This window comes from Osmerus mordax, chromosome 12 (assembly GCF_038355195.1).
Source record: "Osmerus mordax isolate fOsmMor3 chromosome 12, fOsmMor3.pri, whole genome shotgun sequence".
Taxonomy (NCBI): Eukaryota; Metazoa; Chordata; class Actinopteri; order Osmeriformes; family Osmeridae; genus Osmerus; species Osmerus mordax.
This window is the reverse complement of record NC_090061.1, coordinates 18,025,479-18,047,559: the sequence shown is the minus strand read 5'-3', so window position 1 is coordinate 18,047,559 and position 22,081 is coordinate 18,025,479. Positions and strand designations below refer to the sequence as shown.

General features: G+C 41.7%; 2 protein-coding genes across 4 annotated transcripts in view; both read right to left on the bottom strand.

The window, feature by feature from the left end:
* LOC136954729 (putative nuclease HARBI1) lies at positions 1-1,141 on the bottom strand. The gene is made up of 4 exons (XM_067248369.1): positions 880-1,141; positions 657-769; positions 462-573; positions 1-380 (listed from the first exon to the last, which is right to left on the bottom strand). Exons 1-4 carry the CDS (start codon positions 1,079-1,081, stop codon positions 1-3), a joined length of 807 nt encoding a protein of 268 aa, XP_067104470.1. The 5' UTR covers positions 1,082-1,141.
* An 18,365-nt stretch (positions 1,142-19,506) lies between these two features.
* LOC136954169 (F-BAR and double SH3 domains protein 1-like) overlaps positions 19,507-22,081 on the bottom strand; it is a 31,020-nt gene continuing 28,445 nt past the window's right edge. Inside the window, exons 17-19 of one of the 3 annotated variants that reach the window (XR_010878089.1) lie at positions 20,630-20,834; positions 20,371-20,491; positions 19,507-19,631 (exon numbers count right to left, since the gene is read on the bottom strand). Coding sequence is in view for 1 of the 3 variants with exons in the window: in XM_067247743.1 (XP_067103844.1) it covers positions 20,270-20,320; positions 20,433-20,491; positions 20,630-20,834 (315 nt within the window). In the remaining 2 variants the exon portion in view is untranslated. Of the gene's footprint in view, positions 19,632-20,200; positions 20,492-20,629; positions 20,835-22,081 lie in introns of those variants that run through there. The other 2 variants (XM_067247743.1, XR_010878088.1) reach the window with 2 other exon arrangements.

Below are 22,081 nucleotides of genomic sequence, written 5' to 3'. Positions count from 1 at the left end.
TCAGGGTTGGTGGAAGTGTGTGTGGCACAGTATGTCTCTGACTTCTCTCCCATTTTGGACATCTGCAGGTTGGAGGGGATGGTCGTCCTCAGGGTCGTTTTGTACGGCAGGGTGTTGCTCTCCTCTAATAGTGGCAATATTATGAAGAACAACACATGCCACAATAATATCACATGCCCTCTCTGGTTTTACCCTCAGTCTACGTAGGCACTGGAACCGGGCTTTGAGAATGCCTATGGTCATCTCCACCCGGGCTCTAGTCCTGCAGTGGGCCACATTGTACCACTGCTGAGGGCCCGGCTCAGGGTCATGGTAAGGGGTCATCAGAGTGGGCTGGCATGGGTACCCTCTGTCACCAAGCAGGTGGCCATGAAACTCTCCTGTAAGTATATAGTGGGTACATTGTGAGTGTGGTAGAAGAGGGAGACAAGGGAATGTTATTTGTTCAAAGCTTAACTTACCATTTGCAACTCTGTTGCTCAGGGTAGACTCGCGATATATCCTTGAGTCATGTACCGAGCCAGGCCATTTGGCCTCCACATTTGAGATCAAATGTGCTGCATCACATATAATCTTGCCAGTGCGGAGAAGAGATATTAGCTGCAATATTTTAAAGTTGTGCTGTAGTCTTTATTATTGTAAGACAGTAAATCTACCTGCACATTAATATTGTGGAATGACTTCCTATTCACATAGTCTCCTTCATTAATGGATGGAGCTATGATGGGGATGTGGGTGCCATCAATGCAGCCAATCACATTGGGAAATCCTGCAAAATGGAAAGGATTTACTCATCCCAGTCTGAGATTGCAACATTGTCATTTGCATGATTTCAAATTTCTTCATTGACTTAAACTGAATGTGTGCTACATCAGTCACCTGAAATCATGTGAAATTCCTCTTTGATGGTCCTTAGAGGTTTGTGCCCAGGAAAGACTACGTAGGTCTGCAGTAGGCCTTTCAGTGCCAGGACCACTTTTCTTATGGCTCGGCAGACTGTTGCTTTTCCGAGATGTTCTGCATCGCCAATGTTGTATAGGAAACTCCCGTTGGCAAAGAAACGGAGAGCAACGCATATCATTTGGTCTGTTCTGAGAGCACGTCCACGGTGTGTTACATTAGCAATGTATGGATGGAGAATGTTGGTGAGATAAATTATTGAATGTGATGAAAAACGGTAACGTTCGCGTAGGTATTCATCGGGGAATTAAAGTACATCCAATCACGGTCTTAAAATCCTCTCCTGGCGTAAGGCTATGTGTGATAATGTGGCTTAGACAAATTATTATCTACAGGAGCCACTAGGTGGCGCTAATAGGAATGATGTTAGGTTATCGAGCTTGCTTTGGCAGGTGGTTTTTGGGATAGAAAACGACACATGGAAACTGGAATGAGCAGTCAATAAATCACCTGTGTTCTAGACCTTCCCTGATAATTATTGCATCTCACAAGTGTTCTTTGGAATTATTACATTGGCGACGAGGTGAACAGCTGACGGGAGACGTCAACGTTTTTGCGTTTGTGCGTGCAGACGTCGAAGGAGCTCGTTTCTGGAAGGCTAACGCTGGCTAGTAGTGATGGGTCGTTCGTGAACGATCCGGCTCTAAGAGCCGGCTCTTGAAGGTGAACGTCGGGAGCTGGCTCGCATATCTGAAGAGCCGACTCTATTTTTAATAGATTAATACAGCCTATAAAAACTAAATGAATATGAAATAACTAATTTTAATTGTATTTAAAATAATTGACTAATTCAAAGAACAACAAAAAAATAATTGTAGGCTTAAAGGCGCACACGATCATCCTCACATTCTGTTCCTGTCAATCCTGCATGAGGGAGGGCCGAGACAACTCACACAGTCAGAGAGTAGTCAAAACTCGGAGGAGAGCCATGACAAATCAATGCATTTTTAAAGATATGTGGTTACAGTCGAGTATGATTTAATTTCATAATTTAATTCAAATTGTTTTCACACCCATCATAGTCAAATTCATAGTTAAAACATGTATTTTTTAAAGAGCCGTTCGGGAGCCAAAAGAGCCGGCTCTTTTTGGTGAGCTGAGCCATACGAGCCGGCTCACGAAAAAGAGCCGGAATGCCCATCACTACTGGCTAGCTGTTAGCGGAGTCATGGCTGCCACGGTAGGATCACTATCGACCTTTGATCATCAGACACAGTCTTGGGAAGAATACTGCGAAGTGCTGGGCCATTTTTTCGAGGCGAACAGCATTGATGATGAGGGCAAGAAAAGAGCAATTTTGTTGAGTTCAGTTGGAAGTCAAACCTACAGTCTGATGAGGAATCTGCTTAGTCCTGTGAGGCCGGGAGTGAAGCAATTCGCTGAGCTAGTGGACTTGCTAAAGGCGCATTTCAACCCGAAGCCGAGCGAAATCGTGCAACGGTTTAAGTTCAATTCAAGGAACAGAAGCGGGGATGAAAGTGTGAGCGACTATGTAGCGGCGCTGCGTAGATTGGCACAGGATTGCCATTATGGGGACAACTTAAAGGAGATGCTGAGAGATAGGTTGGTCTGCGGTATAAATAATGACCGTATGCAACTGAAGTTGTTATCCGAGACTGGACTTACTTTTGAAGGGCCATTGGTCCTTGCTCAAGCGATGGAGACTGCTACCAAGGATGTGAGAGAAATACAAGGTAAAAGCGAAGACAGTGCTAATATGACGGGGAAGACAGAGACGGGTCAAGGAAGTGTGTTCCAGTTTGGCACGCGTCAGAGTGATACACCAGCACAAGAGGGGTCCATAAGGCGGTGTTACAGATGTGCAGGAAATCACATGGCAAATGAGTGCCGTTTTCGGGAGGAAAGGTGCCATCAATGTGGTAAACAAGGTCACATAAAAAGGGCGTGTAGGGCAAGATCATCTACCGGAGTGTCTAAACCAAGAGAGGAAGGAAGGCAAAACCAAGGAAAGGTGAAAACCAAGTATGGGGCACATCACATCAGCAGGGAAGCTGAACAGAGCAATGTGGAAGAAGTAGAAATGTTTACAATGTATAGCATGTCAGAGGACATCCCGAAAGTATCACCTATCAAAATAACCTTGAAGGTAAATGGGTCGGATGTGAAGTTTGAGGTAGATACGGGATGCAGAGTTACTATTATGAACAGATCAGAGTACTCAAAGTTGGGAGGCAAGGTCGGAGTTCCTAGCTTAAAGCCTTGCTCTTTACATTTGAAAACATATACGGGTGAGAGAGTAGACACATTGGGTGCAGTTAAGGTGACAGTTAAGCACAAAGAGACATTGACACAGCTGCCTGCAGTAGTTGTGTCAGGCACTGGACCAAATCTGTTGGGTCGGGGATGGATAAAAGAACTACAGTTGGGCTGGGGAACAATAAATAAAGTACAAGAGGTACAGCAGTTGACATTGGAGGAAAAGTTAATGAAACATGAGAATGTGTTCAAGGAGGAACTTGGAACACTGAAAGGCCCCCCGGCAAAAATATATGTCGACAAGGAGGAACCACCAAGATTCTACAAACCAAGACCTGTGCCTTATGCTATGAAGCCAAATGTGGAGACAGAGATTGACAGACTTTTGAAAGAAGACATAATAGAACCAGTTAAATTTTCTGAATGGGCCGCACCCATAGTGCCTGTGTTGAAGCCGGACAATACTGTACGAATCTGCGGGGATTACAAATTAACAGTTAACAGGGCATCCAAGTTAGAGCAGTATCCAATCCCCAAAACGGAAGACCTTTTTGCAACTCTTGCAGGAGGACAGAAGTTCACAAAGTTAGATATGAGCCATGCATATCAACAGATCACATTGGACGAGGACTCAAAGACATACTGTACAGTAAACACACACAAGGGTTTGTTTATGTATAAACGTTTACCTTTTGGTGTCTCTAGCAGCCCTGCTATTTTTCAGAGAACAATTGAGGGGGTTCTCCAAGGAATTCCGCATGTGGCCATTTACCTGGATGACATCCTGGTGACAGGGAGGACTGATCAAGAGCACCTGAGAGCACTAACTGAGGTGCTGCAGAAGTTGGAGACTGCAGGCTTGCGTCTGAAGCGAAGTGAGTGTACCTTCATGGGGAACAAGGCTGTGTTCTTAGGACATAGAGTGGATGCAACAGGCATCCATCCCCTGAACGACAAGGTACAAGCAATTCAAGATGCACCAGCTCCTACTAATGTGACTGAGCTAAAGGCTTATTTGGGACTACTCAACTATTATAACAGGTTTTTGCCAAACCTGTCTACAGTGTTAGCTCCTCTTCACACACTACTGAGAAAGGAGACAAAATGGCAGTGGGGGGAGAAGCAGCAGGCATCATTTACCCACTCAAAGGAACTAATGCAGTCATCAGAGGTGTTGGTTCACTATGATGCAGGGAAAGACGTCATTCTCTCTTGTGATGCATCGCCCTACGGTGTGGGGGCAGTGCTGTCACACCGTATGTTGGACGGGACAGAAAGACCAATAGGGTTTATGTCCAGGACACTGAATGCAGCAGAAAAGAACTACTCTCAGCTGGACAAAGAGGGGTTAGCTGTAATGTTTGGAGTACAAAGGTTCCCACCCATTGATGTGGGTGCCATCAATGCAGCCAATCACATTGGGAAATCCTGCAAAATGGAAAGGATTTACTGATCCCAGTCTGAGATTGCAACATTGTCATTTGCATGATTTCCACAAATACATATATGGCAGGAAGTTTACCATATGCACAGATCACAAACCGTTACTGGCTCTTTTTAATGAAATGAAGGCAGTGCCACAGATGGGTTCTCCAAGAATCCAGAGATGGGCCGTGACTCTGAGGGGTTATGAGTACGAAATCATATACAAGGCAGGAAAGTACCATGGGAACGCGGATGCTTTGAGCCGTCTTCCGTTGCCGTTTACACCCAGCATCAAAGCTCAAGAGGACCGAGTTCTGATGTTTGATGACACAGACCTGGGATTAGTGACATCAGAACAAGTAAGCACTTGGACAGGTAAAGATCCAGTACTGTCTAGGGTCAGAGAACATGTGGTCAGAGGTTGGCCAGCACAGACAGAGGGAGCTGAATTTGCACCATACGCAGTCAGGAAAACAGAGTTGAGCGCGCAAGATGGTTGTGTGTTGTGGGGAGCACGAGTGGTTTTGCCACAGCCAGCACGTAAAGTTACATTACAGCACCTACATCAGAGTCACCCGGGGGTCTCAAGAATGAAAGTATTGGCAAGGAGTTATGTGTGGTGGACAAAAATGGATGAAGAGATTGAGAGTCTGGTTAGGACCTGTACTCTGTCAGGAACACAGGAAAGCTCCAGCAGCGGCTCCACTGCACCCATGGGAGTTTCCCGAGAAGCCCTGGAGGAGATTGCACATGGATTATGCAGGCCCATTTTTTGGGAAGATGTTCTTGATCATCATCGATGCACATTCAAAATGGATGGATGTGTACCCAGTGAATTCTGCTTCATCTATCACTACTATGGATTGCCTAAGACAGAGTTTTAGTAACCAAGGGATACCAGAGATGGTGGTGAGCGACAATGCAACTTGTTTTGTAAGCGCTGAAACACAAGACTTCTTTAGAAATAACGGGATAGTGCATGTTACCTCAACCCCATATCATCCTTCATCAAATGGATTGGCGGAACGAGCCGTACAGACCTTCAAGGAGATTATGAAAAAAAGTGCAGGGGGGAGTATATCAGCAAGGGTGTCCAGGGCATTGTTTGCCTACAGAATAACACCTCAATCGACAACAGGACTTTCACCAGCTGAAATGTTAGTAGGTCGTAGGCTACGCTCCACTCTGGACTTGGTTCTTCCAGATCTAAAAAGGAAGGTGGAAGGTAAACAAAACAAGCAAAAAGAGGACCATGACAAACATGCCAAGGACAGAGGCTTTGCAGAGGGGGACCTGGTCCTTACCCGAAACTTTAGTCAGGGACCTAAGTGGATCCCAGGATTTATAGACTCAGTGACTGGTCCTGTCTCCTTTAAGGTCAGGGTAGGCAATGGCGAAATCCTTAGGAGGTTGTTACTAGTGTTAACTCAGGATACAATGGTACTACCATATTACGTAGACATGTGTTATATTAGTTTAGAGTTTTATATTGTCCTATTGGTTATGGTTTTACCACATGTTCAAATGGGAAGTCCATAGTGATGTCTTAAGGGGGGAGGAATGTGATAATGTGGCTTCGACAAATTATTATCTACAGGAGCCACTAGGTGGCGCTAATAGGAATGATGTTAGGTTATCGAGCTTGCTTTGGCAGGTGGTTTTTGGGATAGAAAACGACACATGGAAACTGGAATGAGCAGTCAATAAATCACCCGTGTTCTAGACCTTCCCTGATAATTATTGCATCTCACAAGTGTTCTTTGGAATTATTACACTATGCAAATTATATTTTGCTCGTAATCGATCGGCCGACCCAGGAAAGGACACCCCATGTCTGCAAACTGTTTCAAGATCCGAAAGTGGGTGGGGATTGCTAGGAAAACGCAGAGTTTTTCATAGAAAACCTGCTAGCGAGCAGGTTAGTTTCACAGCGTAAGTTACCATGGCAACTTACCAAAAGGTTTCGTTACCTCTCTTTCTGGAACGTGGAACTCGGAGTATGCCTCTTTTCAGGGTTAAACAACTCAAAGTTTTCACTAAACCCGCTACTTGGAATACCCCCCAGATGTTATCTCTGGCCTTGACCACACAACAAACAACCATCAACGCCCAGAACATCAGTTGGGGTGAAGATACATAAAGATATGTTTAGCCCGAGAATATATCACAGTTATAAGTTATAGCATATTGTGTGTCCTAAATGATTTCACAGCAGGCTGTTTATCGTAAGCCTGTAAACTCAATAGGTTGGAATGGGCCTGGGTTTTCCTTTATATTGCAGTGTTTGGTTTAGAAAAGGATGGCTATAGCAATAGTTATGTTTATATGTGTACTTATGCAGTGTTTCCTATCATTTTTTTTTGCAGTTGGGGAAGGTCTGTCCGAACCCCTCACCCCCCGCCCATAACAAAGTTCTAACCCTAACCCAAGAATTTGGTTCATTAATCCATTCTGTAGAATGCGTTGTCTTAAGGTTATTGAATGTGTGGCTTTCTGGTAAAGATTTCAATTATTCAAAATGTTTGTTCTGCAAGCTGAAGCCAACGTCCAAAGTATGTATTGACTTTGTGGTATTTAAATAATGAATAAATGTAAATAAAAAAGTATTTACTTTTCATACCAGTTTTGAATGTTTTTTGTAGCAACCAAAACTGCCAGTTTTTACTGTAAATGTTACAGTTCACTTTTAAGTATACTGTTAACAGAAGAACATTTCGACCATATTTTTTACAGTAGATTTCAGGAAACCACAGCTGCCAGTTTTTTACCGTAACTTTTATGGGATTTAAAATCCTTAGGGTATTAATAAAAAGTACATGCATCTTATCCATTTTGAATAAATAGGGTTTATCCTGTAAACCTGCCTATAATGCATTTCAAACAAATAGTCTTTATTAACATAAACCTGCTTTTATGCATTTCAAACTAATACATTTTATTACATTGACAAATACAAATCATATTAAGTTTATTAGTTTGTTTAAATTCAAGTTTATTAGTTTGTTTAAATTCAAACTATGTAATGTAAATGAATGGAAATTCTATATGCAATTAAATTACATAAATCTAAAAGATTAGGCTTAAATATTTCTGTGAGTGATGTTGATGTTGGTTACTAAAATGTGAATGAATAGGCCCATTCAGTGCACAACACGGAAATTAACCTAAAACCTCTCATACTTGTTTTCGTACTTGGTTAGAATTTTGGATGTCGACTTTGTAGGAATATTGATTCGTTTTACAATGGCTTGGTGGTGCAAACTTTGTGCTGCTGTCTTTGATCAAAGGGCACAGTTGGTTGAGCACTATCGTTTGCGTCATAGCAATTTTTCCTCAGTAAGTCCATTGCCTTGTCTCTATGATGACTGTATCTGCACATTTCAGTCATTAAGTGCATTGAAAGCTCATTTAACATGGATGCATAATTAGACAGTTGTGCCCAGTGAAAATCAGGTGGAATATATGTCATTCATCTGTCATTCATCTGTCCTGTGTGTAGATTCAAGCAACCATTCAATGATAAAAATCTTGTTAGTCATTTAAGGACACATTTAAAACAACACGAGATGGTGGATTGTCCATTCAAAAATGGTCAGTACCGTACTAATGTGTATTCCTCCTTCAATACCCACAAAAGTAGGAATCACCCCCACTGTGATGTCTCATACTTTAAGAATGAGATAGACAGAGAACCAATGCACGTTTAATCTGATGAGGCTGGTCCCTCTCAGAATTCTCCTGAGCTGGCTGTAAGAGCTGAGTGTAATCCTCCTGAATCCAGAGATGACACTGGTGAATTGCAAGCTCAGTTGAGAAACAATTTGGCTACTTTGTTCTTGAAAATGCACAGTGTTCTGCATGTATCACAGATGGCTATACAGGACATAGTTGAAAACTTGGCACAAATATTCTCATCGTCTGAACCTCTTGTGAGAGACTCTGTCATCAGGGTTTTTCAAGAGCATGATCTGACAATCTGTGATGCCCTTGTTCATGAATTAGTGGAAGCTATCATGAAAAGTTTGTCAGTACATTTTTGTCAGTGCAACTTCAGAAGGTGCTGAGCTGTCCACTGCTAAACGGAGAAAATCGTTTGTAAGGAGTACCTAACCTCTGGTAATGCCAGTGCAGTATACTATAGATTCCAGTGGACACACAGCAGTGTATGTTCCAATATTACAAATGCTTCAAACAATGTTTAAAAATACTGATCTTCTTGACAAGATCCAAGAAGCCCAACCATCGCCACCTGGAATGTACATGTCTCATGAAGATGGAACAGAAGGAAAATCGATTATTGTCCGAAGCAGGAGAGATGAAATTGTCACTGATTTTGTATGTGGATGACATTGAACTGGCTAATCTTTTAGGCACATCTAGAAGGTTTGCACAAGCTTTGTGCAGTATACTGGTTGCTTGCCAATTTACCCAGTAAGTATAGGTCAAGCCTGCATGTCATACAGCTAGCTCTGCTATGCAAAGTACCTGATCTGCAAAGGTGTGGTTATCAAAGTGTTCTTTCACCTTTGTTAAAAGACTTGCAGACTCTTGAGCAGGATGGCATTTTCATTGAGACTATTGGCCAGTGTATCAAGGGCACTGTGTTGTGTGTTGCAGCTGATAACTTGGCTGCCCATGGTCTTGCAGGTTTTTTGAAGTGTTTCTGAGCACACTATGTCTGCAGATTCTGTTGCTGTACTGCAGACCAGAGACAGTCCAGTGACGTTTCTGAAAGAGAGTTTACTATGAGAACGAGAGCCAGCCATGATCTTCATGTGCAGAATGTTGTGCAAGGAGAAAATGCAACTCACTTTGGTGTTACAGGAGAGTGTTCTCTCAGCAAGGCATTGCAGCATTTTCATCCCATTACTGGTTTCCCCCTGATATACTTCACAACCTGTTTGAGGGTATTGTGCCAGTTGAGTTGGCCTTGTGCATCCGTGAGATGATTCCTCTGAAGTATTTCACTCTTGAATATCTGAACACACAAATTCGCACATTTCCATATCAGCACTCTGATAGGCTTGATAAACCACAACTGATACCAAAGAACTTTGCAGCTAAACTAAGCATTGGTGGGAATGGGCATGAAAATTCCACATTGCTGAGGTTATTACCACTCATGGTCGGAAGTAAAGTTCCCGAAGGAGATGAAGCATGGGCCATATTGATGGACCTTAAAGAAATTGTGCAACTGGTGTTGTCCCCATCTTTCACAGAGGAATCCATTCAGTACATGCAGACTAAAATAAGTGATCACAGACAACGTCTTCAAGCGACCTTTCCAGATTTTAGGCTCCGACCCAAGCATCATTATGTTGAGCGTTACCCAGAACTGACAAAGCGTTTTGGACCTCTTGTTCACCTATGGACTATGAGTTTCGAGGGAAAACATCGCTTTTTCAAAAGGGTGATACATGACACACACAATTTCAATAATGTCTTTAAAACTCTTGCTACCAGGCATCAGCACATGATGGCGTATCATTTCAGTGCCTCATCATTTTTCAGACCCCACACACAAGCTTCAAGTGTCACCCCATCCAAGTTGCCACACTGCCTCAAGTGGCAAAAGACTTCGTAGCAACAAAAACAGATAGCCAAAACATATATCGTACATCAAAGGTCTCCATACATGGCACAGACTATGCAAAAGGAATGTTTGTTTCTGCAGGCCAGACTGGAGGACTTCCAAAATTCAGCAGGATTGAGCATATACTGCTTGTGAGTAACTTGGTTTCGTTTTATTGCAGAAACTACGAGTGCTGGTACACAGAGCATGTGAGATCATTTGAGCTGATATCCTCAGACAATTTCTCAGTGCATCAGCTGTCAGAGCTAAAAGACACAGTAAGTCTCACAGCTTACAATATTGGTGGGCATTTGATGTTACATTTACATTCAGTCATTTAGCAGACGCTCTTATCCAGAGCGACTTACAGTAAGTACAGGGACATTCTCCCCGAGGCAAGTAGGGTGAAGTGCCTTGCCCAAGGACACAACGTCATTTGGCATGACCAGGAATCGAACTGGCAACCTTCAGATTACTAGCCCGCTTCCCTCACCGCTCAGCCACCTGACGCCCCCCTGTTGACACAAAAAATATTTATTTCAATCACAGACATGTAGGATTAAGTGGAGTAGAGTAAAAAACAGGTGTAATGTCACAGTAAATGTCACCACACCAATATGCCATTAGTGACACTTCCCATCATGACAAGCCTAGAAAGACTCACTGAACTGAACCGCCTTTTTAACTACTCATTTTAGGTCAGTAATACTTGATCCAAACCATTCATGTTTTTCATTCAAAATGAAAAAGAAATCTGGAAATTGCCTGATTCTGTTTTGCAAAGCTGAATGTTGATCATAGATCCATTCTTCTCTTTCTAATTATAGGAAATGACAGCTCAAAACTTGCTACTGCATGTACATATCTCCACAGACATGATCAGAAAGATGACTCTAGCTTCACGTCCAGAATCTGTGGATGAGCTAAAAACCATGATGATTGATAAGTTTAAGCTAGACTTTGACTTTAGCTTATCATACCAAGATCCAGACTTTGACGGGCAGTTATGTTCCCTTGTAGACATTGAGCCTACAAAGATGTCCGTGGCAGAGACTCAGGAGAACTCGAGCAAAATGTCCGAACCAAGCACCAGCGAGGATGTTGGTAGCTAGGAAGATTAGCCAACCCTTCTACATCCCTGGCCGTACCTGGAAGAATTTTTCGACATGTTTGGATGCAAACACAACTCCTTTCGAATGCGCTGCAAGCTCTGCGCACCCAAGTAGGCTACCACGAGCTAATGGCTTTCACAAACTCGCCGTCTAATTTGAATAAAGTCTATTGATAACATGCCTCTGAAGTTTGACTTTTTGCAGCATTATACTTAAAGGCAACTAGTCATCATATCTTCCGCTCCACGAAACACATGTTAATGCTTAGTAGTAGGCTACACATATATGGTTCTTTAATGTATTTGCATTGAACTAAAATGCGTTCATTTTCAATGGGCATAAACAGGTGATAAAACTTTTATACTTTCAGTAGTTTTGAAACCAGTACTTTTATACTTTTTTACTTGAGTAAAAAGCTTGAATTGATACTTCAACTTCTACAAAAGTAATTTTAAACCCTAGTATCTATACTTCTACTTGAGTAATGAATGTGAATACTTTTGACACCTCTGCCTGAGAGTGATGCCAGTTCAATAGCATCCGATGACACCATAATATTACCCCATGCAATAACTCCTGACAGAACTGAGAGATGGCCAGATGTTTTTCCAGTGCCCACTTTTTCCTATGAGGTAGAACTCATACTGGGAGAGGGAAATGTCACATACGAGAGAACAGGGAAAACTCTGAAGTTATCTAGGGGCCAAAAGCACAACATCCTAGAGATCCTTGCAGCCAAAATGCATAGCTTCAAAGCATACCCCAATGACAATGAATCTGTGTCTAAAAGAGCCAGGATCTCGGACAGGAAGGTATGGCTGGAAAAATAGTTTAAAGTTTAAGATGGGGAACTACCGCACAAAGTTGAGTCGAGCAGGATTTCATGAGGTAGCTGTAAATTCTTGGAAGAGGAGTAGGAACAACCCAGACAAACAAGCTCCCCACAACTAACATCAAAAGAGCAAAGAGAGCAGAAGCAAATTTCCTCCCTAATTTCCCAAGAGGGGAAGATGGTGCAAGCCTTGAGCAATTGAGGCTCCAAATTTTAGAACAAGTTAAGATGACTGACAAAGACCTTCACCTGAAAGTTAATGCAGACTACCTTTGCCCTGCGCGCAAAGAGGTTATCAATGACAACCTACCTCTTGGTGACATCCTGGAACGCTGGCCTGCCCTAAAAATAGAGTCACAGGTGACAATATTTTCCTTAGAATATTTGTAATTCTTTTGTATGGCTGTGATCAAATCAAAATGTATTTGTACAGCCCTTTTTACACGCAAGCATAAATTGGACAGGTTTACTCAGATTTACATCAATCTTGGCATGTATTTTTATATTTGTGCAGATTTGTGTAGAGTTTCACAGAATAACAAACATCAACCTGAAGAACCACTTCTATGCCAAGTTGGATCAACATGTCCCCCGTCTTCAGAGCTTGTTCAGGAAGAAAGCTGCACGCATAGGGAGAGTAGCCGAAGTTCGGGATCAGCTCTTCAGCACTTATGACCGCCAGGTGAGTTGGTTATGCTTCTTGGATGATTGATATTACAGTGGATTATCTTAGAACTCTCATCTGGACTGCTCATTCTTGTGATATATATTGTGTGGCTATACTGTTTTAGCATCCCAAATCAAGCAAGAATATGTTCTCACACTCAAGGAACAAGTTGATGTCCATGTCAGACGTGCTGCTGTCCTCCGTGGTCTCCCTGCATATCTGCATGACGATGACTCCAGGTTTCTTAAGCTGTGGGATGTAAATCAGCATATTATTGGAGCATGTAGAGCAGCTCAGCCGTGGTTATTCAGGGACCTCCTGTCCTGCATGTTTTGGATGTTTCCCATTTCTAAGACACATGATTCAAATGAATGGGTCATTATCAGCCATCTTCTGAGCTAGATAATGACCCATTCATTTGAATTGGGTTTATGGAAGCAAGGAAACATCTAAAACATGCAGGGCAGCAGGACCCTGAGGATCTGGGTTGAGAATCACTGATGGTGTAGAGTATGAACTATCCTGTAGTCATCAAAGCTTGATTGTGTCATTGCGGAATAAGTCATTCAACATTGTATCACTTCTGTTCTTGAAATCTAAGGTTTTAGTTGCAGGTTTTGAATGTATAACAGTTTTCTGTTCTTGTCTTCAGGTGACGCAGTCTGGTGAACCAAACTCAATGACATACCGGTTGGGCTCCTTCTGATCACAGGCAATTCAACAGATGCCACGTTCTTCTGCCCAGAGAGGATTGCTGTTGTGCTTGAGGGTAACATAGTTGTCGAATTCTCCACATTGGCTGAAGCCTTTTTCATGCTTTTTGCACTCATGTACGCTCTGCATCTGAGTTACCCAAAAGACTTGGCAAATACCTTTGACTTTACCCAGAAAGTCTTTATCGGCTTGGAGGATGGGAAACTGAAGCCCAGGGTGTTGAGCCTTAAAAATGAACTTTTGGCAGTGGAGTAATCTCACTGAACAGAAGTTGCTCCTTGACTTTTCATATGAACAGGGACTACTGTCACTCCAGAAATGTTTGAAGCAAAACTATGGAAAGTTTTGAGTGTTATTGTTCAAGTTTTGAAAGCATTATTGTTCATCTTAAAATTTGAGAAAATGGTTTGTATGGATGTCTAAAACAGTAATGTTAAACTTTTTCTGTATCCTTTAAAACTTGGCCCAGGCCTTTTTCTTAGGCCCTTGCACAATTTTTTATAGAAAAATGTTAAGAAGTGCAATCTTTTTGTACGGTGTAAGAGAGTTATCAACCATATTTGGCCTTATTGCCTAAACTGATGTAGATGCTTGTTTACGACTTACGATCTTCGATGCCGTGCATGGATATGCCATTTTCCAACAGGCCTGGTTGTGATTGAGATATCAACATATTTAAAATGGACACCTTCAAGTCCTGTCTAGTAAAACGGTTGTTTAGATGGAGAACACCGGACCTATGACTACTACACTGCATCTTGTTTCTAGAATGTACTTCTAGACAGGAGAAGTTTAAAGAAGGACCAAACAGAAAATATCTCTTTCTCTCCATTTGTTTCTCTTTCTCTGCATCTCTCTCTCTCAATTATTAGGACATTATAAATCAGTGAGCAGATTTATGTATTTACACATTTATATACTTTTTATGCTATTTTGTATTATTTGAGCAACAATGCAATTCACTGAACTGTTAATTAAACATTTACCTGCATTGAAACTGGGATTTTGATTTAAAGCTACTTTCAACAAATCATTTAATTAAACCAACATCCAGTTTTGAGTTGAAATGAAGCAACATTGTTAATTATATTGGAGTTCATATAGCTTCATTGATCTTAAAAAACTTATGTGAAGATTAAGTAAACAATGATGTAAAGAGAAATTAAACATTTTATTTCATAGGTTGTGAAAATATTTAAGTGAACTATAATAGATTTTTTTTTTGTACCGTGAAAACAAATTTCCTAGTATAAAGTACTTAATCAGTAATGTTTCTTTAACTTACAAAATCAAGTTTGTGTTACTTAAATTGACTAGTAAAAGGTACTTAATAATGAATACTTTTTTAACTTACAAATCTGAGAACGATTTACTTAAAATGTTCGATGTAATCAGTTACAACAATTATTATTATTATTATTATCGGGTTTTACAGTGTGGTCTTAACTTCGAATGCGCCAAACACCCTCCATGCCCTTCGCCATCCACCAGGATGCCCGGCATCCAAACATTCCGGGCATTCCCGTGATTGGCTGATAGCAGGTTGATTGGCATGTCGGACCCCGCGAACACTACTGGTAAACAACCAACTAACAGCCTAACATATAACACACATCTTTCTGTGTGGGTCGCTACACTATTTTTGTACTTTAACTGCTAATATTCCTTGATGAGATGCCTTATCAATCTATTAACGTCACAAAAGGTTAACACTGCAGTCAGATAGCTACCCTGTTTGCTATTATATAATGCTGTTTGAAATATGTATTTCAGAGTAAGGCTAGCCATGATCTAGTAACTTAAAGGCTGGTAGTTGATTGAAGATAATAATGGGGATATGTTTACGATTGAGATTGGACTCAAATGTTGGTAATTGAATGTGTAGGCCTACATGTTATTATTGCTTAGGGTTCACTTCAAACATTAAAAGAAAGGTTAAGATAAGATAGCAGATTTCTTCAAAAAGCTGAGCAAACAGGATCAGGTGGAAATAGACCCCAGTCCTTGCACCACCCCAAGACCTCAGAGCAGCTTCATCCCCGAGGCTACAGGCACTAGGTCAGAGCATACCAGGCAGTCAGTCACATGCCAAGTTTAGCTTGTGTTTGTAGGCCACACATGTAAGCCTACACAAGTTGTACAGATGTACAGACAGCGTATTCATAGTAAATGTAGAATTTCATTAAAGTAACCCTGGTGGGCCATACTAAGCCACACTGAAGAACTTAGGCTTAAGTGAATTTGAATTTCATCAGCAATCATATGAATAATTTACACTGCTTTGATGCCAGGCTAAGGTTACACACATTTTCAGTCTTGGTCTGTGGACCCCCTGAAATAGCCCTGACCACCCTGTGGCCACCCCATATATAAAAGTCTGGTTCCGCCACTGATTGGCTGGACCTGATGTTAGTTTCCTCCCGGATCACAATGTCTCTTATTGAGAGACTTGTTGCTTTTGTTGGTTTGTTGTAACCGTCCTAAAATTATTGTACTCGCCGTGAAATATATTACTGTTGATTGCTTTTTTCCATAGGTACACTCTTGCACTTTTGAGGTTCTTGCTGTTTAATTGTAACTTGTCTAACTACATGCTCTTATTGTTCTTCCCTTTGGGACTTATTTGGTTTTCACAATGTATGCATCATGTTTGGCTACCCGCAATGTTTGGGGCTATCTCGTTGTTATGATCAGTGACCTATGCTCTTTTGTAAAAGTCTCTCTTGGAAGTCACTTTGGATAAAAGCGTCTGCTAAATGCATAAATGTAAATCTTCTGACTCCTCAGCCTCTTCCCTCTCCCTTTTTACTGACACTCTTTTCTCCTCCCTCCAAAACTAATTCTACTCACTCCTTTCTCCTCTCTCCCACCCTAATTTTAATCCTTTCTCCTATCTTGTAGGCCAGTGGTTCTCAACCCTAGTCCTTAGGGACGTCCCTGCCCTGCATGTTTCCCCTGCTCCAAAACACCTGATTCAAATGAATGGTCGTTATCAGGCTTCTGCTGAGCTAGATAACAACTCAATCATTTGAATCAGGTGTGAGAAACATCTAAAACGGGGGTCTCCAACCCTGCTCCTGGGGAGCTACCTGCCTGTAGGTTTTAGCCCCAACAATCTAGCACACCTGAATCTAATAATTAGCTGGTTGATCAGGTAACTAGTGTAGAATGAAGTTAAATGAGTGTTGTTGGAGCAAAAACCAGCAGGCAGGTAAAAAAACATAAATCAAATTATAACAGCCCAAACAGTTGTTGCAGATGAAGTGTTTTCAAGAACATCAAAGTTGCAGTACTAGAATAAATTGTGGTTGACTTAAAGCCAGTGACGCATGATGTCCAATTTAGTGGACAGATGATCAATTGAAATTTCCTCCCAAAATAAAAGCAATACTTCGAAGATTTTACAATAGTATTGCTCCTTAGTAGTTACTTTATGTTACAACATTTTATTTACCTACGATGGTCTACTTCTACAGAAGGATTAGCAAGATATTTATGCGCTAGCTAGTTTTTGAAAATCCATCGGCCATCTTGGAATTTCGAAAATTTTGTTTCTCTTAGAACAACTGGCCAAAGCGTCCACTAGAGTGGCTGATGTGCAACTAAACCACCAAAACCCATGCATATACAAGAAACAGAGTTTTGAATAGCTGTCCACTGTAGTGACAACTATGCGTGAAAGGGTTCGCTCTTGACTGTTATTGGTTTAAAACAAAGGCATGCAAATGTCCCATAGCTCTTCCTTCATTGGCTCCCTTGCATAGACCTGGCGCGCGTGTGTGCATGCGTGTTTGAGTGTGTGCGCTCTCTGACCCCTCTAAGCTTGACCATATAATTAACTCTATTATGGCCTCTCCAGTAAGATAGTGGTCAAGCCCAGGTCCCCTTGTTTACTTAAGCCTAGTGTTACCCAGAGTTCAGATTTTGGGTTAGGCCTTTGCACACAATGAATACTGAACACAGAATCATTCTTATACAAGACAACAGTTACATCTTTAACTTTTCTAACAAGAGTAAATTTAATTCATGCTTGGCAAACAACATCAGGCTAAATGGAGATTCGAACTCAAGAGCATGTGATCGCAAATCAGCCTTGTTGTGTCCAGTATATTCTTTCTTGTTACATGTTCATCTTATACCACTAGAGGGCGTTCAAGTGTCTGTAGGTGATTGAGTTAAATTGTAAGAGAAAGGAAGAGTAGACGAGAGAAGACAAGTAAAAGACATGTTTCCAAGTTCCTCTGCTTTGGTGTCAAATTACTTATAGTCTACGCACAACACAACAAGCCTCTCTATCCCCTCTGCTACACATCAACTGTTGAGTTATTTTGAATTGAAAGGGGTGAGTATTAGCTTTGGTCAGCTTTGGGACAAAGTTCAAGCAGCTGTAATTCAGTCATCTTTTGACATATCAAGGTGAAATTGTGCATTGTACTTCAGAATGATGTCATCCTGTTTAACTAAATAGATAATTTAGAACTATGACATGCCCAATGGCTGTGGCTGTATTTGAACCTATGACCTTGCACTTCTCAGCTCATTGAGCTATTCTCAGTGTTGGGAAACACTGCGGTCAGTTACTATATGAAAAAAAGTAATCCGTTTCTCCTGTGGCAAGCACTGTTAGATTTGGCCAAACTTTAAACAGCTGTAATTCAATCATATTTTGACATACCAAGGTGAAATCATTTATGGTACTTCAAAGTGATGTCATCTTGACCCTTACTAGGTCTAAAAACCATCAGTCAAAATTATATTTGATTTATTGACACAAAGATATTGAGGCAATGTGGACATTTACATAAATACACTTCTTTCAGCCATTTTGCATTGCATTCCTTATTCCTTTTGACCCTATAGGAAGACATGTATTCTACACATGTATACCAAGTCAGATGATTGGACTTACGGATCAAGAGGAGAACAGTTTTGTAGGTTTACCCAAAGGTTCACTGAACAGCTAAATCTATCATGGGGGACCTTATGGGTCCTTGAGGCTTTTTTGTTCCCCATAAGAAATAAGGCATGTATTCAAATTTTCAGTAATTTTGGAGAAATGGGGTGCAGGGGAAATCACGTAGACTTTGGGCGTGGCTTATGGGCATATGTAGGCCATTAGCGTTTCCGCTGTTTTCACGTGTTTGTTGTGCATTACTGTCAATGTGATAACGTCATTGGCCGGGTTTCAGTGCAATTAGCCTACCACACCTGACAGTGTGGTAGGCTATTTATATTAATTTGGTGCATGTCAATAACCATTTATAGGCCAATTATGGGAGTTACTTGGGTGGGACAAGACGCTCGCACACGTGCACTTAATTTTCTAGTAAGTTGTGATTTATAAAGGAAAACCGGAGCAGAATGTGCATATAAATCTAAATATTTTGTGCGCACGCACTTTCTGTGTTTCATTCGAACGCAACGTTTTCACATTAATTCTACGCGCAGTTGTATAAATGAGCCCACAGGACTTTCCTGGACAGCTACAAATGTTTGCTTCAACCACCCAAGTTGTAACTAACCTGGTTCAAACGCTACAACCAGCAAATTAAGATAATGGGGAATGCTGGAGGAGGAGGGTTGGAGCAAAAACGTATAGGAAGATAGCTCTTGAGGAACCGGGCAGGTAAGCCAATTATAGGCTGTTTATCAATCAGCATTTCTTTTCCGTTCTTGTGTTCTGATGAACTTGTTTGATGTCATGTTTCAAGGTCAAGTATAGTTCCAATACCGAAGAACACAATTAACCAAGAACGCAAAAAATGCCTGGATGCGTTTTCGATCCGCCGCATTTATCAAGGACTTGGTCGTGATTTGGCCAGCGGGAATGCAGCTGATATCCAAGAAGTCATTGCATTGCATTCTCTGTGTTTGCAATCTTGCAAGACCATTCTCGTCAAGAACGTTCTTCTCAAGAACTCAAGTAAGTTCTTAGCGTTCTTCAGATTGATAAACGGCCATAGACAGTAAAAAAAGTTTGTTCTGTAACCGCAGAGTTAGCGTCAATGGTGTCCTCAAGCGAATGTCTCCTTTCTAAAGTATTTTGCACATACACAGCTTGATTTGCAGGAAAGCCTTCCTCGATTCCACATGGTCGACGGCAGCGTGTTTTCACGGCATGGGGAAGTGTCACTGGGGGGGGGGGGGGGGGGAGGCAGTGCATCAACTTTTTCTCGCCTTAATGTCCTTTCCATATGTTGCCTAGAAACAAGACGCGCTGCATGTGCGATCAAACTGTTGTACATTATAATTACCATGGATATTAGTCCGATTTTCCAACTTACGCCTGCTCCCCACTAGGCGTAAAATATACACCCAGGTGCAGCACATAAAGGGCTTAAGTCTAACTGGTGCACTAGTCGTAACTTTAAGTTAGTCGTAACTTTCAGTTCTACGTCGGACGTAGCGTTACACCCAGGCGTACGCCCAGCTGGTGCACTCGGCTCCTGGTTAGCATACTTTACAGGTGCCTGGCAGCTTCGCATGATTTGCCTCTCTCCAGCAGTGTTGCCATCTCCTCAGTAAGGAAAGTAGCAGTGCTGCGCGAGGCTATAGTGAGACTGTTAGGTTGTGTTTTCTCATAGATCCGAAAAACCGCGGTTTACATGTAAAAACCGAACCGTGGTTTGTGTGTTGAACAATTCAATTTTTTCGGTTCGGTTTTGCACCCTTAGGGAATGGGGAAGTGTCGCTGGGTGGGGGGAGGAGGCAGGTGTGTTCTCACGGCATGGGGAAGTGTCGCTGGGTGGGGGGAGGAGGCAGGTGTGTTCTCACGGCATGGGAAAGTGTCGCTCGGTGGGGGGGGGAGGCGGAGCTCGGGTCTGAGACATAAACAAATAGGCATGCGACATACATCAGATTAAACGCTTACACAACTGTCTGACATCAGATACATTCATAGCATTCCAGAATTTGAATTTGGTTTGTACAAACCGGTAGAATTCTCCGGACAGAAAGGTCTGGTGAGCTGTGGCTGCTGCCTCCTCCCCTCTCTGACAGGACCGGAGAGATGGAGAGATAGAGATGGAGGAAAATTTGAGGATGGACGTAATGGAATGTAATCTTAAACTTCGGTCCAGATAGTCAAACCGTGGCATGTCTGTGTTAGGTTTCCGAGTGATTATTCTCACCTGCTCTACTGTCTGCCACTCTCTGGAGCTCCAAGGGCATGGCCTGAAGATGCTCCTCCACGTCTCTAGGGGGCGTGCTGTGGACAGACCAGGACCCTGACCTGGGTTTGGGGCTGAGGCTAGGGGAGGAGACTAGGAGCGAGGCTGGGGGGATAGCGATAGGGATGGGGGGAGAAAAGGGCGGAAGAGTGGGAGTGGGAAAGCTCTAGATGGGACGAAACAGAGAAAGAAAAACAGATTATAGAGTTTTATTTCTATTTGTAGGATAACCCCTTGAGATGTAGCATCTCGTTTTCGAGGGGGTCCTCAAGACACAAGACAAAGACAAATACATGCACATTCAAACTCAAGTTCCCCCACCCCCAGACCTCACCCACCCCACCGACTCCCTATTGAATACATATCATATTATTGAGAGGCATATATATACACATATACATACATACACATATTCATACATACACATATTCATACATATATACATACACATATTCATACATATACATACATATTTATGCACACATATACACAAACCTTCACCCATACACACGTACAGTATTTATTCATAAATAAAAAAAGAAAGAAAAAAGAAAGAAAAGTCCAGTCAAACATGACCAAAACATTTACAGCAACAATTTGCTTGTAAGTGATTATAAAGGGATATTTTAAAGGAGTGCAAAGAGGTGATAGATCTTAGAGACCCTGGTAGACTATTCCAGTCTGAAGGGGCTTTAAATTTAAAGGTACGCCTGCCACTCTCTTTTGAGATGTTTGGTACAGTAAAGAAGGGGTATTCGGTGTGTCTCAGTCTGTAGATAGGTCTATATGGAATTAAATATTCCTTCAGGTAAGGAGGATAGTCAGAGTAGATACATTTGAATATAATCTGGTACCAGTGAAACTGTCTTCTGGCTTTTGGTGATAATAAATTCAGTGTGTTATACATAATACAATGGTGAGTAGTGAACGGACATCTCAACACAAATCTGCACATACTATTGAAAACAACATTTAGTGCTTTTAGATTGGATTCTGATGTGTTTTGATAGACAACATCTACATAGTCTAATATATATATTAGCTGTGTCACAATTCTTAACCTAATCAGTTGAGTGAAACAGTTAATAGAACGATACAATATTCGTAAATTACAATTTATTTTATTGACTACTGAATGAATGTGACGCCTAAAGGAGAGTTGTGAGTCAAGTACAAGGCCCAAATGTTTGAGTTCATCAACTTTAACTAGCGGAGTATCATCTAAGAATTTAAGTAAGAGATTGTTGTCTTGATTCAGTGTAGCTGATCTGGTGGGAAACAGCATACTATATGATTTTTTCTTATTGAGTAGTAGGTGGTTGGAATGGAACCAAAGTTGGATGGCATTGAAGTTAGATTGCAGTGTGGATTGAATCCTAGAAATCGACGCGTTAGATGCATAGATCACTGTGT

What these genes read in the sequence shown, in the direction of transcription:
- LOC136954729 (XM_067248369.1), bottom strand. Translation starts at nt 1,081, where the DNA reads ATGATATGCGTTGCTCTCCGTTTCTTTGCCAACGGGAGTTTCCTATAC. An exon ending in TCCACAATATTAATGTGCAG is followed by an intron (nt 574 to 656) that starts GTAGATTTACTG and finishes CGCACTGGCAAG; the next exon opens with ATTATATGTGATGCAGCACA. An exon ending in GAGCAACAGAGTTGCAAATG is followed by an intron (nt 381 to 461) that starts GTAAGTTAAGCT and finishes ATATACTTACAG; the next exon opens with GAGAGTTTCATGGCCACCTG.